The sequence below is a fragment of the Tachyglossus aculeatus genome, chromosome 23 (genome assembly GCF_015852505.1).
Source record: "Tachyglossus aculeatus isolate mTacAcu1 chromosome 23, mTacAcu1.pri, whole genome shotgun sequence".
Taxonomy (NCBI): Eukaryota; Metazoa; Chordata; class Mammalia; order Monotremata; family Tachyglossidae; genus Tachyglossus; species Tachyglossus aculeatus.
This window is the reverse complement of record NC_052088.1, coordinates 12,011,115-12,030,247: the sequence shown is the minus strand read 5'-3', so window position 1 is coordinate 12,030,247 and position 19,133 is coordinate 12,011,115. Positions and strand designations below refer to the sequence as shown.

At 46.6% G+C, this 19,133-nt stretch overlaps 1 protein-coding gene across 1 annotated transcript in view; it reads left to right on the top strand.

Moving 5' to 3' along the window:
* Nucleotides 1–10,740, top strand: part of AGGF1 (angiogenic factor with G-patch and FHA domains 1) — a gene marked incomplete at its 5' end in the record, with an annotated part of 42,923 nt that extends 32,183 nt beyond the window's left edge. The window contains 6 exons of the mRNA XM_038765559.1: nt 630–731; nt 2,945–3,110; nt 4,206–4,288; nt 6,405–6,532; nt 7,475–7,574; nt 9,575–10,740. Coding sequence (XP_038621487.1) covers nt 630–731; nt 2,945–3,110; nt 4,206–4,288; nt 6,405–6,532; nt 7,475–7,574; nt 9,575–9,775 — 780 coding nt within the window. The remainder of the gene's footprint in view (nt 1–629; nt 732–2,944; nt 3,111–4,205; nt 4,289–6,404; nt 6,533–7,474; nt 7,575–9,574) is intronic.
* Nucleotides 10,741–19,133: the final 8,393 nt, after the last annotated feature.

Sequence of the window (19,133 nt, the reverse complement as noted above, 5' to 3'; positions counted from 1 at the left end):
CAAAAAGACCAGATTTGGGCCGGGCCAGTAAGCAGTGCCCACAAGCAGGTTTCATTGAATTTAGTAGTCAGCGAACACCCACAGTATGCTGGAGGCCACTATAAAATAGTCAAGTCTAAGTTCTTCATCACAAGGAACTTGTAAAAAGCATCTCAGCTATTTGCCAGATTGTAGTGTGCACACATTTCCACGTCAGCCCAACCCCTTAGCCTTTGTTAGGCAAAGACTAAATGTGAACCTGCTTGCTTATTTCTGCCTTTTCAGCTTCTTTGCAAGAATATCAATTCCATTGGATTGTAAGCTTCTGGAGGGCCAGGACCATGTCTTTTACTTCTATTCTTCTCAAGCATTTCCCAAGCTCTCTGCACACTGTAGGCACTCATCAGTCCTATCAACTGGATTGGCTGGGTTGATTAATCGTCAATTACTGATTAGTAGTTGATTGTTTTTGGTACTTGGTAAGAGTTCACTTAGGATTTACTTACTCTGTTTTCATTAAAGAAGAATATGATGTATTTAAAATCTTTTTGGGGCAACTTTGTACATTTCTAAACCTGTATGCTTTTGTTTTTTGTATTCCTTTGCTGGAAAGATAGAACGGCACAATTGTTTTATTTTGTTTTTTCAAGTTTCATGCCGAAGTTTATTTTGACCATGAGTTGCAGAGTTATGTTCTTGTGGACCAAGGCAGTCAGAACGGCACAATTGTCAATGGAAAGCAGATCCTTCAGGTGAGCATGTTATCCCAAGCCATTTTATAACTAGCTGAGAGCTGGGAAACCTTCTTGGCTTTTTGATGTTTTTTCCCCTCTTCTTTTTTTCTTAGCTCTCCACCCTCACCCAGTCCCCCATCCCCATGCTTTCTCTTGTCAACCAGCTCATCCTGGGCTGTCTAGATTTTTTGAAGGGCGACATGGCCTAGTGGACAGGGCACAGGGCTGGGAGTCAGGAGATCTGGGTTCTAATTTTAGCTCGGCTAGTCATCTGCTGAGCAACCTTGGGCAAGTCACTTAACCTCTCTGAGCCTCCGTTTCCTCATCTGTAAAAATGGGGAAAAGGTGTGTGCTCTCCCTACGTCTTTGATTATAAACCCCAGATGGGACAAGGGCTGTGTCCACTCTGGTTATCCTGTGTCTTCGTTAGCACCTGGGGCAGTGTTTTACCACATAGGAAGCACTTAATTAAACCATTTTTCTTCATTCTTAACGCCCTGTGGATCGTGGCTCACCACCACTGCCGTTCCTGGACTGCTCTCTGCCTCACTGCCACTTCAGGCCCCAGTCTTCTTCTGAACTCTGGTTTCCTTGCACATGTGGGTAGTGAGCTTTCTTCCACCCTCTTTTCCCTCACATTTCTCACGCCAGTGCCAGTGCAAGTGCAGTTGAGAGGAATTAAGATTAATCTGATTAACCTATGTTGCTGCCCTGTGCTTGTTTAGGACTGAAACTAATTCCCATCACCTCCCCCAAAGGGTATTCACATGTGCCTTTGGTACATGGCGCTTATTTTATTTGTTTTTTGTGTGTCTCCCCCCCCCCCCGCCCCCCCGGTCATGGTAAATAATGACCTTTCATATTAAAAATGGCCTTCCCCAGTTATGGGATTAGGTTACTGAAGGATCCCCCAGTGGGGTAGCTAGACCCCTCTAGACAGTAAGCTCATTATGGGCAGGAAACATGTCTGCTAATTCTGCTGTATTGTACTCTCCCAAGCACTGACTAAGGGTTTGGGAGAGTACAACAGAGTTAGTGGACCTTTGCCCTGCCCATGGCGAGCTTAAGGTCTAGAGAGTACTTGTTAAGCACTCCAGATGTGCCAGGCACTGTACTAAGCAGGGCTTCAGATGCAAGCTATTCAGGTTGGACACGGTCTGTGTCCCACATGGGGCTCACAGTCTTAATCCCCATTTTACAGATGAGGTAACTGAGGCCCAGAGAAGCGAAGTGACTTGCCCAAGGCCACACAGCAGACAGGTAATGAAAATGATATTCAGAAAATTGATCTTGGGTGTTCAAAATGCAGTTAGAAAAAATGTGGTTGGGAAGGAAAACCTGTATTTCTTTTTAGTCACCCAAGACATTTGCAGAGACCTGGCAGTGATATAGGTCTGGCAACTAACCCGTATGTGTACAGTCATTTTTCCTCTAACAAGAACGTTGTGTTTCTAGAGTATCCCTGGTAAAGGAGAAATCATGCTGTGTTATGTATGCCGTGTCCACTGTACACATGCGCAAAACTTAGTTCCAAAGCTGCATCACGCTGAATCCAGACACACATGTGGTCGAAAGTCCACTCCTGAATTCTGCAAGTAATAATAATTAATAACAACTGTGGTATCTGTTAGGCGTTACTATTGCCAGGCACTGTACTAAGCCCTGGGGTAGATATAGTGTAATCGGGTTGGACACATTCCCTGACCCACAGATTGCTCAGTCTTAGTGCCCATTTTACAGATGAGGTAACTGAGGCACAAAGAAGTGACTTGCCCAAGGTCATACAGCAGACAAGTGACATAGCCAGGGCATTCTCTCCAATACGACTAGGCAAGTCACACATTCAAGTCCCTTTGACTGAATGCTTGGTGAAGTCACTCATGAGCAGACACAAATGCTGTGCCCCAGAGTTGTGCATTTATAGTGTTCTGGATTAGAATCCCTGTGAAACGGACACTTGGGTGCCTCCTAATCCCAGCCTGACTATGTATTTTGTCTCCCAACTGGAAGCCAGGAGGCAACAGCTGACTTGGGATGCAGAACTAGCCGTGCGCTTTAAAGGAGCTAGCTGTGTGCTCTGGTGTTGGTGGTGATGGCACCAGGCTTCTAGCAGCACAGCTAGCATTACTGTGTGTTAGGCACACCACTTGTATCTGAAAGCTGGGTTGTAGCGTCCCTGAAATGGCCATGTTACAACTGTATCTCCTACTTGTGTTTTTTTCCCCCTATAGCCCAAAACAAAATGTGACCCCTATATCCTGGAGCACGGGGACGAGGTGAAAATTGGCGAAACGGTGCTGTCCTTCCATATCCACCCAGGCAGTGACACCTGTGATGGATGTGAGCCAGGGCAGGTGAGAGCACACCTCCGCCTGGATAAGAAAGACGAATCATCTGGTGGGTAACCACGGGATCGCTACAATCTTTTCTCTTTTCAGCAAGTCGCCAAATAGTACAATATACCACATTTAATCCGAAGCCAGGCACCAGCTTGCATGTAGGGACAGTCCCTTTCTCATGGGGGAGTGGATGGTTTGGGGTTTAAGAGTAGAAAATTTCAGCTAGGAAACTGCTGCCGTGGTTAACATGTTCGCATTGTTGCCTCACTCACCCTTAACTGTCACAATGGAAGAGCACCTAGATCCAAGGAGGAACAAAAGAGTTGTAAATATTGGCTAACATTAGTCCCATTTATTAACCCACTGTTAATCGCAGTGTATCGGTAGTTCCACGTGCTCTTAAAACAGTAATTGTGATAGGATTCCAACCAAAGTGATCACTCTCCTGATCCAATTAGGTCTGATTTTAGTTTGATTCTCTTTGATGCTGGAGGTGTGCTCCACAGACACATTTTGTCATTAATGGTAATGTGGTTGCTAATATCCCAGAACTCCAAGGGTTTTACTGATTGATTTGTTCGTATTCAGTTGAGGGGAAACTAGTGGAAAGTATTGTGGTACATTGTACTCTTTTTTTCCGCCCCCCTCCTAGTGAAAAGGTTGCTTTCGATTGCTAAACTGCTCTGTAGGGCTTCCCAGGGCTCCTAAACTAAATTAAAAAGAGTTTTGGTTGAAAATCAATTTCCTGATTTTTTTTCAGTCAGTCCATCAGTGGTATTTATTGAGTGCTCACTGCCACCACTTACCCTGTCCCACAGGGATGGGGGGAGCTGAACCTGCCTGAAGTTGGGCATCCGACTCACTAGAGGTGTGGGGAGAAGGGACTAGCCATTTAGCCCCCTGATCTTGGGTGCCAGTCGTCAGCCCCGCTGTACTCTGTACGATGCAGACATTGGGGATGTGCTAGGAGGTCATTATTTTTGTCTCTTTTTCTTCTCATTTTATCTTAAGCATTGCTTTCTAGCTGGCTTGAAGATCATAAATGTGTTTGATCTATGGTGCTCTACCTTACCCTGTGCCCCAGCAGTTTTATTCTCTAATGCAAAATGCCATATTTTATCGTTTTTAAGGTGGAATGGTCATTCTCTTTCAGTTAGTCCTGCACTGAGCAAAGAGGAAAGAGAATTAGTAAGAAGAAAAGCATTAAGGAAAATCCGAGTAAAATACGGCTTGCAGGTAAGTGGTTGATATGGGAAAGGCTGTTGCTACCGGGAGTGAAAGCAGGGCTGAGGGTAGGGGTCCCCGGGAGCGGGGGCTTGCACTCTGCCATCTCTGGGTAGTGGGGAATCAGTGATGGCTGAACCATGGCTTTCCATGTTGTTTTTGTTCATTTTAAAGTTTCTTCTTGGGAAATTCCTCTCAGGAGAAAACCCCAGAGAAGTAGCTTTAAACTGAGAAAAAACTGCAGGCAGTTTTCCGCTCTCCAGGAATGGCTGAGGGGCCGGTTTGCCGCTCCCCTGGCAGGCTTGTTGGACATGGCTGTGAGCCCTGAAGGAGCTGGTCCCCGACCTGCAGGAGGCAGGGGTGCAGTGGGAGACCAGGAGTGCCCTGGGGCGTCAGGGGGCATTTTCAAGTGAACAGGAATTGAAGCTCAGGATTTAGAGGGGATGGGAGGACTGACAATGCAAGGGACAAGGGAGGGTTTTACCTTCCGAAGGTTCAGCCGAAGTGGTTTCCTTCTGAAGTAAAGATTTTTCTGAGCCAGACCACGGTTTCCCTCATCTCCAGAGTCCTCCAGAAATCCCATCTCCTGCAGGAGGCTTTCCCCAGTTGATTGTTCTTCTCTTTGGGACGTATCCTTCCAACTACTATCTCAGCACTTAGGCACTTTAATTCCTTATCAATTTATGTAGTCTATTTGAACACTTGCTTTTCTGCCTATATTCATCTCCAATTTTTTTTTCTGTCTATAAATCTTGTATCTCTCTTCCCTGTTAAATTGCTTGTACTCTGAGGGCCAGAATCATGTCTCCTACTGCCGTTGTATTCTCCCAAGTGCATATTACAGTGCTGTGCTCCGTAAATACCTCATGTTGCCCTTTTCGCTGAGAGAATTGTTTTTGGCAGTATTTATTGAACACCTGTTTTAAATGAAGTACTGGGGTAGACCAGGCAGAGAGTTTAGTTTTGAGGCCTGTCTTGTCGTGCTTCCAGTTAGGTTGGAGAGGTAAGACAAAATCCAATAATAGTTCAGCTCCAAAGATGGGCAGATGCTAAGGGGTAGAAGGTGGAGCCTGGTTTTTAAATAGGAATATAGAGTCCTGATTTGCAAATCAATCAGTGGTTTTATTCAGCTCTTACTGTGTGAAGAGCATTGTACTAAGCACTTGGGAGATCACAGTAGAGTTGGGAGACGTGGTTCCTGTCCACAGGGAGTGTATAGTCTAATTGGGAAGACAAGCATTAAAGTAAATTACAGATGAGGGAAGAAGCAAGTATGAGATTATGTACGTAGGTGCCGTGGGGCTGGGGTGACTGTCAAAGGGCTTAGGGAGTGCATACCCAGGTGACAAATAATTGAGGGAGTAGGGTAGAGAAGTGAGAGGTTATCAGGTTAGGCTTCCTGAAGGAGATAGGATTTTTGTGTTGGAAGAGCTGCTTGGCCCAGGAGCCGGGGCACATTAACCTGAATCCATGTCCAGGAAGTGAATCAGGATGAGCCCAGATTTGGTAAAAAAAAAATTGTGAGGTTTTGTGTTTGAGTTTAGAGTGGTTGCTAAACCTTTTAAAGCTAAACCACTCCTTCTGCATGGTCTTATTCCCCAGAGGAAAACCGGTGCAAGGTAGTGGGGTGTGCGTCTACAACTGCCAAAGTGGTGTTCAGTTGTATTGACCGACTTTCGATTAAATCCATGTGGTGGTGCTGTCTTGGAGTTATTGCTTCAGCTTTCCCAGCTCCAGGTCTGAATGTTCACGGGGCCCCTCATTCATTCCCAAGTCTAAATGGGGCTGAGGGTTCCACATTTCACTCTTCCTTTTTATACATCTCGGCTACTCAGAGGCTCCTGGAGGTAAAGCTGCCATATGTCTGCCAGCTCAGTCAGGTGGTGGGCCCCAAAATTTTCATGGCTTGTCAAGGAGCAGTGCTACCCTGCCTCGGAGCTCCTGGTACCGTCTTACGCTCAAACACCAGTCCCATAGACACCTCTACATCCCAATTTACTGTAGCCCCTTCCAACCCTATCTTATTTTCTTCAAAGAAGGGCTGTATTGTGTATCCGGGGGGTCAGCTAAGAATTCCTTTGCTCTAACATTATTTTTTGTTTGTTTGTGTGTGTGTGTGTGCCTGCAGAATACCGATTATGAAGATGAAAAGGCACTGAAGAATCCAAAGTATAGAGACCGAGCAGGAAAACGCAGGGAGCAGGTTGGAAGTGAGGGGACCTTTCAGAGAGATGATGCTCCTGCATCCGTGCACTCGTGAGTATGCACGGTCATCACTTTGCTTCCTTGCCGGCCAAGGAGTATGGTCCTTGCACAGTGTTCAGTCACAGGGCAGTTCCCAACTCACAAGGGGCTCTTCAGGCTTGAAGGTAGATGATGGTGAGAGTCAAGGCCTTCCCCAGTTCAACCTCCATCCCATCGTTCCCTGATCCTGCCACAGCGGTTGGCAGGGATCAGTAGTCACTGGCTCGTGGCCTATTCCTTGGCCAGTGGAGGACTGAGGAAACCACAGCCAATGCAGCCCTGAGCTAGAACCAAGTCTTCAAATCAAGGCAGCTCCTGGTCAATTTGCGAAGTCCCCTGTGGGCCCAGAGAGCAGGCACCACCTCCTGTTCTGCTTCTGTGGTGCTATAGAGAGGGGATTTAGATGTGGAGGACAGAGGCGAAGAGGACTCTTCCAGGGCAGTACGAAAGAGGCAGAAGTTGTCTGCATGGGTCCCTTTTTCCAATATGCTAGGGGGAGTTGCCTTCCTGCTCCATTTCTAAACTTAGTTGTCCTGGGAAAACTGGATTTTTACAAAATATAAATCCAGAAACCTTGTTTTCCCAACTCGGAGTTGTATTGTGGTTTCCTCTATTTTGCGAGTAACAGTTTGTCTAGGAAAATATTGGGGATAGGTTCCTGTTTTTTGATTCTGGGGTAAAGCACAGAAATAAATGGATCAAGTACCATCTTAATCCCTTAATTCCATTTTCCCCCATCTTGGAGAAAAGGGGTGCCTGGTTCCTTTTTCTGACCTAGATGGGAAGGGAAAAATGAGTGTGTGGGGTGGGGAGTATCTAGATTCCCTAGGTAAAATGCAGTAAAAAGGCTGGGGAAGAGGGGGCAGGGGTTAATTCGCGATCAGAATGAAGATGTTCACTGAGCATCTTAACTTTTTTTTCTCTTGCCAACTTATGTTTTAACTTGCCTTAAAGGGAAATCAATGACAGCAATAAAGGCCGGAAGATGTTGGAGAAGATGGGTTGGAAGAAAGGAGAAGGGCTGGGGAAGGACGGTGGAGGAATGAAGGCCCCAGTAAGTCACTTTGCTCTCTTCCTTTATCTATTGCAAATTCGCAGAATGCACCCACCCAAGGAAAGACTTACGTGAAGGACTTTCAAGGGGGAAGTCGGGAGAGTAGGTTGTATTGTATTGAGCCCTACCTTTAGTTTTAAATAGCTGATTTTGAAAGTGGAGGCCCCACAGCTTCCTGGGCACTGTAGAGTACAGGCAGCTCTGCCAGAGCATGTGTTGTCACTTGGCATTTTGGGTAAAGGGTGCCAGGAAATTCAGGAATATTCATCTGCCAATTTGAGACTGTCTGGGTACAGCTTGTGACCTCGGTGTTGGAGGAACAGTTTGTACACATGTTCGTGACCATTGGTCACGGTGAATATGGAAGAGCAAGTTTTCCCAAATGGGTTCTGCAAGAATGCAACCCTCACATTCCAGGGAAACACACGCACAGTTCAGTATTTTGTTTTTCATTTTTTCACAACTGAAAAAGTATTCCTTTCCCTAAAATTAAAGAGGTCCCTGAATTGTGGCCTGCAAGGTTAGGACAGTTAGGACCTGGAGGCTAAGGTTCCTCAGTAACACTGGCCCCAGTTGCAGAGCACCTGGCATGACAACACCTCCCCTGTAGTGACCGCCCCAGTTGCCTCCCACTGGAAACATCACCCCACTCAATCTAGCACCAGAGAGTCAATCTCCCACCACTCCTACACTGCACAAGCAAAATTTTATCCTGCTCAGTCATATCTAGTGACAGCATGGCCCTCTTGGTTCCAGGCTGCTAGTGAGCTCCCCTCTGACCTATTAGGTGGGAATCACCACAAGGATTGTGACTCATCCATCCTCTTCTATGCTCCCACCTCCTGGATTCTGCGCAGGATATGTCCCTTTATCCTTGTTTCAGCAAAACCATCCTTTTCATTTTCCTATTGGAGGATGAGAAACATCCTGTTTTCCCTCTTCTCAGTGATTCTGCCCCAGTTTGTTTTCCTGATGGAGAGGGGCAGACATCCTATTCCATCTTTTGCCAGACAACCATCCTGTTCTCTGGGTGCTTTGGACATCCTGTCCTCGCTAGTTCACTGTCTATAGTTTACCAGGGTCCCGTGGTCCCCCAGTGTCCTGACCCAGGCCTCCTACTGGGATGATAATAATAATAATAATAGCATTTATTAAGCACTTACTATGTGCAAAGCACTGTTCTAAGCGCTGGGGAGGTTACAAGGTGATCAGGTTGTCCCTCGGGGGGCTCACAGTCTTAATCCCCATTTTACAAATGAGATAACTGAGGCACAGAGAAGTTAAGTGACTTGCCCAAAGGGACTCCCACTCCTAGACCTAAACCCCGGGCATCCACCCTCCCTTGCACCCGGAGTCCCAGCGGATTCCTCTTTCCACCTGTCTTCTCCTAATCAGCCTGCCCCCCTCAATCATCAAATTAAAGGTCCTCCCTCTAATTCACCTCTTTGGCCTCCGTACTCAGCTCTTCTATGTGGATTATGGTATTGTATGAAAACAGCGCGAGAGATGATAAAACTGTCTAGCCTAGGCGGGAAGAGGGAAGGTGTGTTAGGCCTCCACTCTCATTGGGACTTTGGTGATATCGGTGAGCTCTTGTGTGTCCCAGATGTGAGAAGAGCCTATCCCACAGGAAAGGGAAGAGTGAGACAAGCTTCGTGATAGATACAGTGGAGTAGAAAAATTAAAGTTAATAGGAGCTGCACAGTAAAGGGCCTGCTTATACTTCTCAGCTGCACATGGCAGTCACGGCTCGAGTTCTCTTTTCTTTTTGTGTTTTATCATGGTTCATCTTGAAAACCAGCATTGCCTTTGCCGGTTGTCTAAGGTGTATGGCGTCCACCTGTAATGACTCCCGAATCTCCAACTCGAAGGCCAAGTGGAATTTTGTGGCCTTCTCTGTTTAGCCTAGCCGTGGCACCCCATTCCCCCTGTAGGACTTGCAGTGGGAAATCGAATCCTGCAGCTCGAGAGTAAACCTTCTCTCTAACCTTCCGTGGCAGATCCAACTTCGCCTCCGGCGCACCCACGCAGGCTTGGGCACGGGCCCGGCGTCGTCCATCGAAGACGTCCAGCTCACCCAGAACAAGAACAAAAAGAATTGGGACAAGGCGAGGGAGAGGTTTGCAGAGAACTTTTCCAACCCGAAGCCACAGAAAGATGCATCAGGGGCCCTGCCATGGGTGAAGGGGATGGCCGAGTGAGGGTCACGGGGTCAGTCCCACGACAGAGACGTTCAAAAGCTTTTAAGTGTTTGGGAAGTCGGGGGGGTGGTGGGGGGGGAGAGCGGGAGAGGTATTGTTTTGTCTTTTTTGTACTTTCGCCGAGATGCCTGCAAGGGAATTAAGTCACGGCGACTCCCTCAGGACTCCGGCTTGGGTGAAGAAATTTGGTTCCTTATTTGGCCTTACCAGTTACGTTGGTCAGATCCACAGTTCTAAAGCAAATCACTAAGTTGCCATAGATTATGTTGTGTGGACTAAAACCTCTGGCGTGAACTCAAGATGGGTGAATTGAACCCACATCCGACGAGGGAATCTCCTCCCCGTTAAATAGACCAGCTAAATGGAAAAATGACTTTGGCTCTTAAGTCACTTTGCCAGGGAAGCAAATGCCATACTCTGGATTAATGGTTTTGAAAGCTGGATCCTTGCCTTTGCCTCAGTGGATCCCCCAGTGTTGTCAAAACGCCTGGCAAAAAGCAGGGTCACCTGTAAAGTACATGAATATTAGTTCTGATCTCCTGCTTACTTGCCCTGCCAGAAACTGGGCCCTTGGTGTGATGATACGATGGGGAGCTGAAGTGGCGTGAATTTCCTGCCCTTGCGGTAAATCGCATTATTGAAGAAATAATGGACAGGTGACAGTTGGCAAACAATTAAGTCTTTTCCTGTTTTCTTCTGTGAAGAATCGGTTGATTTGTACAGAATGTTAACCATTTGCATTTGGTATATTTGGAGACTGTTATGGTGTCCAGATGTCAAAGCTGAGTATTGAAATATGGAGAGGTCCTGGCCCTTGTTTTGATCCCCCTTGTTTTGATCCATCCATTGCTGGCAATGGAGTTTGGGCTGGGAAAAATCGTATTTCCAGGGTAAGGCCTAAAGCTCAAGATATTTATTGAACGCGTCCTTTAACTCAATAAAAAAAAAAAAAATGTGGTCATAGTCAGATGCTGTGGTTCATTGAGCCCAGAGTCTCAATGCATTCTCTCGCGCTGGGAGGCATTTCCAGCTGGCAGTGGGGTGGAGCAGGGGCAGCCCAGTCCCAGCTGGGAGCATGTGAGGGCCCTTCAGTGCTGCACGGTGGCTGGCACTGCTGGGCCGGGAACGGGGGCCCTGGCAACAAACCCGGACAGAGGGAGAGAATGTCACCTGTCACCTCCACTATCCACACAGGAGGAAGCCAGAGGAAAAGCCAACAGCTCACAGGAGAGAGCTGGGGGGGATCGTGTTCGTTCGGTCGAAAGGAGACAGAGAAAGATGAATAAATACAAGCGACTGATGCTGCACACGAGAAAGGAGGAAAGTGGGAACGAGAAGACTGAAAAGAAATTGCACCCTCACGTGCACCCTGGCCCGAGGCTGATCGGGATCCTCTAGGCCCAATCCAAACTGCAGCCACTGAGCTCTTCTAGCCCTAGAGAGTGTTAGCGAGCCATGGTGGCAGTTGAGGCGGTCTCTTTGGTACTCCAGGTTCAGGCAGACCCCGCCAGCAGAAATCCCCAGATCAGGACCCTGCCCTCTGATTCCACCATACTGTCTCATATAGCACACGTCCCGGATCACACTGTCTTGTTGCTGCTTTTCACTGTTCGGCATCCTGTTCCTTGTTTTTTGCTATTCCGCTGGTTTTCACAAGGATGTAGAAAAGACTACTGCTCCCTCCCAGCCCCAGCTAAGCCACTGTGAATATCCTCTTCAGCGATGACTTACCAAGTGGGTGAGCAGTCCTCATGTGTGGTAGTTACTGAGCACCTAATCTGTGCAGAACCTTGTACTGAGCATTCAGAGATACACTTCTGAGACCCGTTCTCCATGCTAGATGTCTCACAACAGGGGCCACTGGGCCCAGGGGGACCGGGCGAATAGGGTGGATGGATGGCTCAGCGCAAACCATCCTCACTGGAGCAAATACAATTCGGGTTCATGTCCTGCTGGAGTTGGAACAGAGTTCTACCTTCTTAACCTGAGAAAATGCTCACTTAAATGGCCAGGGGCCTGAAAAGATACACAACTGTGGACAGAGTGTGCAAGAGAGTCTTTCCAGACACTCACACTCATGGATGCAGCCTTCCTAACAGCAGCACCATCTTCAAAACGAAGGCCTGCTCTATCGACTGCACCCAGAATCTTATGAGATTCAGGGCAGAGAGAAGAAGAACTAAAACTATCATTTTATAGGTGGGGAAACTGAGGCTCAGGAAGGGTTAAGGACCGTACCCAAAGCTGGTCTTGCTGACTTTTCAGACATTTCTGCAGCTCTGGAAATGAGGGCAGGTGCTAACTCCATATCAAGGAGGTGAAAATGTCCTTTGGATTTGGTCCCAGTGAAACAGAGGACGGTTGAGGAAGTTGGTGGAATGTTATTAAATGTGTTTAACACGTGACACAGTTTCACTTAGTATACAATTACCGAAAGACTTTGGAGGCCAGAAAGGTTGCTAAGCCATTCACCTGATCATTACTTATCTTGATCAAAGTCACAGGAGACTCAATACTGGAATAATAAAGCTTTCATTAGCATCTAATGTTATGGCCTAAAGCCTTTACTTTAATCTTCTGAAATCAGCTTCCAGAGGATCAGCTTTCAAAAAAAGAAATGTTTAATAGCGTTTAAATTTGCAATTGCCCCCAATACTACTTGAATACATTCACACCATTAACCTGGTGAAAATATGTTGTGGGCAGACCCCCAAATAGTCATGCAGCCTTTATTTAAAAACTTTACTATAGCTTTAATTTTCCACCTTACAAGAAAAGCGTGGGTTTGGGAAGGGGTTGACATTGAGATCAACAGAGCAGGGCCCAGTTGCTTATCATTGGAGTCTTTCAGAAGGTGATGGTCTGAGGTGCTAACTTAGAACCAGCAATCTTCTGCTGGGGGTAATCTACAGGGGTGCTCTCAAGTGGATCTCCTTATATTTCAAACAGTGGAACTGGTTGAGCACCTACTAGATGCAAAACACCGAACTAAGTGCTCGGGAAAGTACAATTTGGTTCACGATTTTGGGAGGTTTCTTCTGAAGTGCAGAGAGGGGAACTGTTAGATCAAATCTCACAATTCTATTTATTTTATTTTGTTAGTATGGTTTTGTTCTCTGTCTCCCCCTTTTAGACTGTGAGCCCACTGTTGGGTAGGGACTGTCTCTATATGTTGCCAATTTGTACTTCCCAAGCGCTTAGTACAGTGCTCTGCACACAGTAAGCGCTCAGTAAATACAATTGATGATGATGACTGAAGATCAAATCTCCTTTTGGACAGCAATAAGAGTCTGTATATAGCAGTTGAATTCCTTTCCAAAGTTAAAGCTGAGGGTCTTTCTACCACTTCTGCTAAGAAAGCATCTGTTGCTTACTTGGCAGAATTCCCTCTGGCCAGTGAAATGCTAAGGACGGTGTCAGGCTCAGCAACGGTCGAGGTTTGATGACCTTCAAAACCCCAGGTGTCTTCCAGCTCCTGCTCTAGCCCTCATCAGCAGAGGCTTGCCCACATTCTCCCCGGTGTTTGTCATGTGAAGAGCCTGCAGGATGTGGTGGGGTGCAGTGTTTGATGAGAGTAGCTGCTGTGACTCGGGACAGTCCCCAGCCAGGCAGCTGGCTAGGTGGCACCCAAATCACCTGTTTGCTGATTACCGTGGCACTGGGATTATGGTACGGTCACTCAGAAGTGCCAGGGTCCCACTCTGATTGCCTGACAGGAGGTTGTCTTCAGAAGTGTGGCACTGAGGCATTGGCTTGAAGAGATTTTAAGAGAAGCAGTGTGGCTCGGTGGAAAGTCAGAGATCAGAGTCAGGCTTTGGAGTCAGAGATCATGGGTTCAAGTCCTGGCTCCACCAATTGTCAGCTGTGTGACTTCGGGCAAGTCACTTAACTTCTCTGTGCCTCAGTTACCTCATCTGTAAAATGGGGATTAAGACTGAGCCCCCCATGGGACAACCTGGTAACCTCCTCAGCGCTTAGAACAGTGCTTTGCACATAGTAAGTGCTTAATAAACATTATTATTATTATTATTATAAGTAGGTGAAGCTTCTGAGCACACTTCATTTTTGACCTATTCAGAGGGGACACCATTCATACATGGGGCTGTCAAACATTCCTGACAGTGATCCCCCTATGTGTGCAGGCATGGCTGAAAATGCCAGTGCACACCAATAGCCCGTTCCACAACTGTAGGTTACGTCTGTCTAATGATGACATCACAGACAAGATACCACCGTATGGGACTTGCACTCGTCTGAGCCTCCAGACTGGTGCCTGACATTTTCTCTGACCTAGAGGAGATTGTTTCTTATGTCAAGACTCCACTAAATAGGAAAGCAAAACCATCCTGCAAATCGCGGTCTTGTTGCTGACCCAAGAGTTTCAGCTGAATTGTTGGATGCTCATATGACCTGATCAGTGTTATTTTTCAGGGCAATTTTCTTCTTCTCCATGATCATCCTGTAGGGTGGGTTGAAAAAAACCAAAACTAACTCAGAATTATCCTTACAATCATGCCACACTTAAAAATTTTCTCAAAGAAATCTCCTGTGTGGTGAACCAGGTTTAGAATAGTATACACAGGAACACAGCATAGAGGAGGAAATCAAAGTAAGGAAAGCTGACAGTCACTCAGGCACAAATAGCAACAGCATTGTGAGAACGGGACACCATTTCAGGAACTTTGGAGAGCTACACCAAGGTACAATGTGCAGACAGAAGACCAGACCCTGTTTGGACAATGTTAGCTGAGAGACCAAAAACGGTGGAGACGTAGGATCCATCAGTTGTATTTATTGAGCTCTTACTGTGTGCAATAGACACCATCCCTGCCCACAAGGAGTTTAGAGAGGGAGAGAGACATTAAAATAAATTACAGATAGGGGAAATGGCAAGGGTATAAGGATATGTATGTAACTGCTGTAGGGTGACTATCAAAGTAACTGAGGTACAGATCTGAATGCATAGGTAGTGCAGAAGGGAGGATGAATAGGGGAAATGAGGACTTAGGGAAGACCTCTTGGAGATGTGGTTTTTGGAGGACTTTATGATAGTAGAGACTAAAGTTGGGGAAATAGTCCTCTTCAGCCTCTCCACTGGTCTATGCCCACCAGGAATTAACTTCTTTTGAATTACCCGATTTATCCTTTACATGATTTATTTTACTCTCTCCCCCACTACAGTGTAAACTACTTGACGACAGGGATTATGTCTACCAGGTCTATTGTATTGCACTCTCCCAAAGTACAATGATCTGCACAGATACAGGCTCCAATAAATGCCATTCATTAATTGAGTTTGACTTGTTCTTTTCTGGAGTATATGACAGATTTCTTTAAGTGCATTTTCAGTGACAAACAGATATTACATAAATAATTCTCCAACCTCCCCAAAGACAGAGCAACAGTCTGCCATCCAAAGCAGGAGTGTGCTTACCATGTCTACTTTCAGCTTTGCTCCCAAGGCTGGTTTCTGAACTGAAAAATTTAGATGGTCTTAGTCTTTCTCCCCAGGTGTTTCTGCATGCCTTTTTCCTTTTCAGGACAAGACAATCCTCATCTGTGTGCTACGTTAGGATAATTTTAACAGCGGGTCAATGATGAATGGGTCAGACGAGGCGCTGGAGGAAGGCCACAGGGAAAGGTAAAAAGACATCCATTTGTCCAATCTTTCACTTCTGTTTTGGGTTGGGGATCTGCTGCTTAGGATGTCCTTAAAGCCAACTAACTCTGGATACTGAATTCCACAGTAGTGCCCATCGTTAGCCTGGCACCTAGGTGAAGGCAGCCCCGGGGGTACGGGAATAACTAGAGCTCACCCATCCGGACCATTGGCTTTTAATTGCTCATTGTAATGAATGCAGCCACCAGCAGTCAGGAGCCTGTTCTATAATGGACTTTCCCAGTGATACCCTCCTTATCAGAGAAGCTGATTGTGAAATCCATTACCCTGTCCAAAGCTTGAAAGTTAAGTTCAAATGAAAAAAGAAACCACCCTGGATTCGACAATAACTCCTGGGGTCGCTACATCTACTGGTCTTTTGGTTCAAGCTCTGGCAGTGCCCAGCTCCCACACCTGTGAGCTGGACACCCCCTATTCCCCCCACCCCCAGGCCCCTGGATTATGGTCAGGGACTAAAGCCGGGTGACGTTTTCACCCACAAGTGTGGAGCCCATGGCAACAGTCACAGGCCAGTGCTCTCCTGGGACCCTTTCTACTCTCAGTTTGACCTCAAAAGATTGGATCTCAGCTCAGGATGGCAAATTCTGTCTTCCTCCTCGATGTGAACATAGTTTGTGAACAAGATGCTACTGAAATGCAGCAGTCAATGGTATTTGAGTGCTTACCACCTGCCAAGCACTGTACTAAACCTTTGGGAGAGTACAGTATGGTGGAGTTGGTAAATATGATCTCTATCCTCAAGGATCTCACAGATGGTAGGGGGAGACAGATGTTGAAATCAATTACAGATAGAGATGTACAAAAGTGCTGTGAGGCTGGCAGAGGGGTGAATAGCAAAATGCTTAAGGGGGACAAGACCTAAGTTCATAGGCGATGCAGACAGTGAGTGGGGAGGGGAAACGAGGGGTTTGTTGGGGAAAGCCTCTTGGAGAAGAAGTGATTTTAGGAAGGCTTTGAAGCTGGGGAGAGCTTCTGTTGGTCCGTCGGATATAAAGTGGGAGGATGTTCCCAGCCAGAGGGAGGATTTAGGCAGTGTGGTGAAGTCAGAAGACCCGAGTTCTAATTCTGACTCTGCCACATTTGCTGGATGACCTTGGGCTAGTCACTTCTCTGTGCCTGTTACCTCATCTGTAAAATCAGTATTGACTGTGAGCCCCAAGTGGGACATGGACCGTATAACCAACCTGATTATCTTGTATCTACCCTAAGGTTGGTACAGTGCATGGGACATAGTAAGTGCTGCATGGTACATAGTAAGTGCTTGACAAAAACCATTTAAAAAATTTAAAAAGCAGATGAATTCAAGGGAGAGTGAACAGATTGTTCACTGTATATATGTTTGTACATATTTATTACTCTCACTTGTACATATTTATTCTATTTATTTTGTTTATATGTTTTGTTTTGTTGTCTGTCTCCCCCTTCTAGACTGTGAGCCCGCTGTTGGGTAGGGACTGTCTCTGTATGTTGCCAACTTGGACTTCCCAAGCGCTTAGTACAGTGCCCTGCACACAGTAAGCACTCAATAAATACGACTGAATGAATGAATGAATTGGCATTAGAACATCAGTATGACAAGGCACTGAACTTGGTCCCAGGCAGGTTCCTGCTGGACTGGGCCCCACTCATCAGGAGATATTCATTCATTCATTCAATTGTATTTATTGAGCGCTTGCTGTCTGCAAAGCACGGTACTAAGCACTTGGGAGAGTACAATAGACATGTTCCCTGCTCACAACGAGCTTGCAGTCTACTGACTGCTGGAATCCCCAAACCTTCCATTGGCTCATCATCAATGATATTTATTAACTCATTTCATTCAGTCATATTTATTGAGTGCTTACTATATGCAAAGCACTGTACTTACTGCTTGGGAGAGTACAATACAACAGAGTTGGTAGACATATTCTCTGCCCACAAGAAGCTTAGTCTAGAGGGGAAGAATGACATTAACATAAATAATTCCTAATATGTAATTTATAGGTTTGTACCTAAGTGCTGTGGAATTGAGGGTGGGGTGAATATTAAGTGCCCAAAGGTCACAGATCCAAGAGCATAGACAATGAAGAAGGGAGAGCAAACTAGGGAAAAGAGGGCTGCTTTGGGAAAGGCCTCTTGGAGGAGATGTGGCCTTTCAAATAAGGCTTTGAAAGTGCGGGTCTGGTGTATTTGGAGGGGGAGGGAGTTCCAGGCTAGGGGAATGATGTGGGAAAAGGATCAGCAGTGAGACAGATGAGAACAGAGCACAATGAGTAAGCTGGTGCTAGAGGAGCAAAGTGTGCAGGATGGGCTGTAGTAGATCAGTGAGGTAAGGTAGGAGGGGGTGAGCTGATTGAGTACTTTAAGGATGATGGTAAGGAGTTTCTTTTTGATGAGGAGGTGGATGGGCTACCACTGAAGGTTCTTGAGTGGGGAAACGTGGACTAATCGTTTTTTCCAAAAAATGATCTGGGCAGCAGAGTGAAATATGGACTTGAATGGAGAGGGCCAGGTAGATGAGCGAGAAGGCTGATGCCATTTGGGACAGGGTAAGGGCTTGGATTAGTGTGGTAGCAGTTTGGATGGAGAGGAAAGGGTGGATTTACCAATATTGTGAAGGTAGAACTGACAGGATTTGGTGACAGACTGAATATGTGGATTGAGTGAGAGAGGTGAGTCATGGACAAAGTGAAAATAAGGGCTCAGAGAGGACTCCTCTACCATAGAAGTAAGGGCGGAGGTGGGGGGGGGGGGGTCCCAGAGGGAGCCCGGGGCCAGGCCTCTAGAGCAATTTTGCCCTTATCTCCTGCTCCTTGGGGTCCCACTGGGATGGGTGAGCCAAAAACCTGCATTGATTGCCTATTCCCCCTCATGTCAAGAAAAAGCTATGGATGATTAACTTCAAGACACTGCCAGCTCTCCACCCACCAATCATCCTGGCTCCTCTCACACTACACCTCAGCTCACATACTTCTTTCAAGCTACTGCACTGGTCCCCATACCCTTCTCTCTCGCTGTCAACCTCTTTCTAACACCTTCCCCTTTCACCTTTGGCAGACCACTGCTTTCCCCATCTTCAAAGCCCTTCTGAAATCAATTCTCCATCATGAAACCTTTCTGATTAATCTCTCTACTCTGCACCCTACTTCCCCCACTGCTGCCACTTCAGCACTTCCGTGTCACAAAGAATTTCAGGACTCATCCACACAGGTCTCACAAGTACATATCTTTACACTACGCTGCTTCCCCTAAATATAGTTCATTTTAGCATCTGTCTACATGGCTAGATGGCAAGCTCTCGGGCGGGACGAGATCTTGTCTTACTACCTCCACTGAACTCCTCCAAGCACTTAGTACAGGGCTCTGCACAGAGTAGTCCCTCAATAAGCACTACTGACTGATTGATAAGATGGCCCCAGCTCAGGGCTGGATAGAGGGGGAAGGCAGGGGCGGGGAGGGGGCTGCGGCACCCGGTTTCCTGAGTGATTCCTGACCTGGGTCTGCTCAGTTCCAGACATTCTGTAGGGTGTTTGCCAGCCCTAAAGCAGGCCTCAGGGGTCCTGGGATCCTGGAACAAGGTCAACATGAATGTGATCTGCTGGGGAAAAAACAAACATGCAAGCAGCTACCAGGCTTCTCCCACCTGATTCTCAAATTAACCCACACTGGTACAGCCAAGAAACTTAGAGGCCAGAAAAA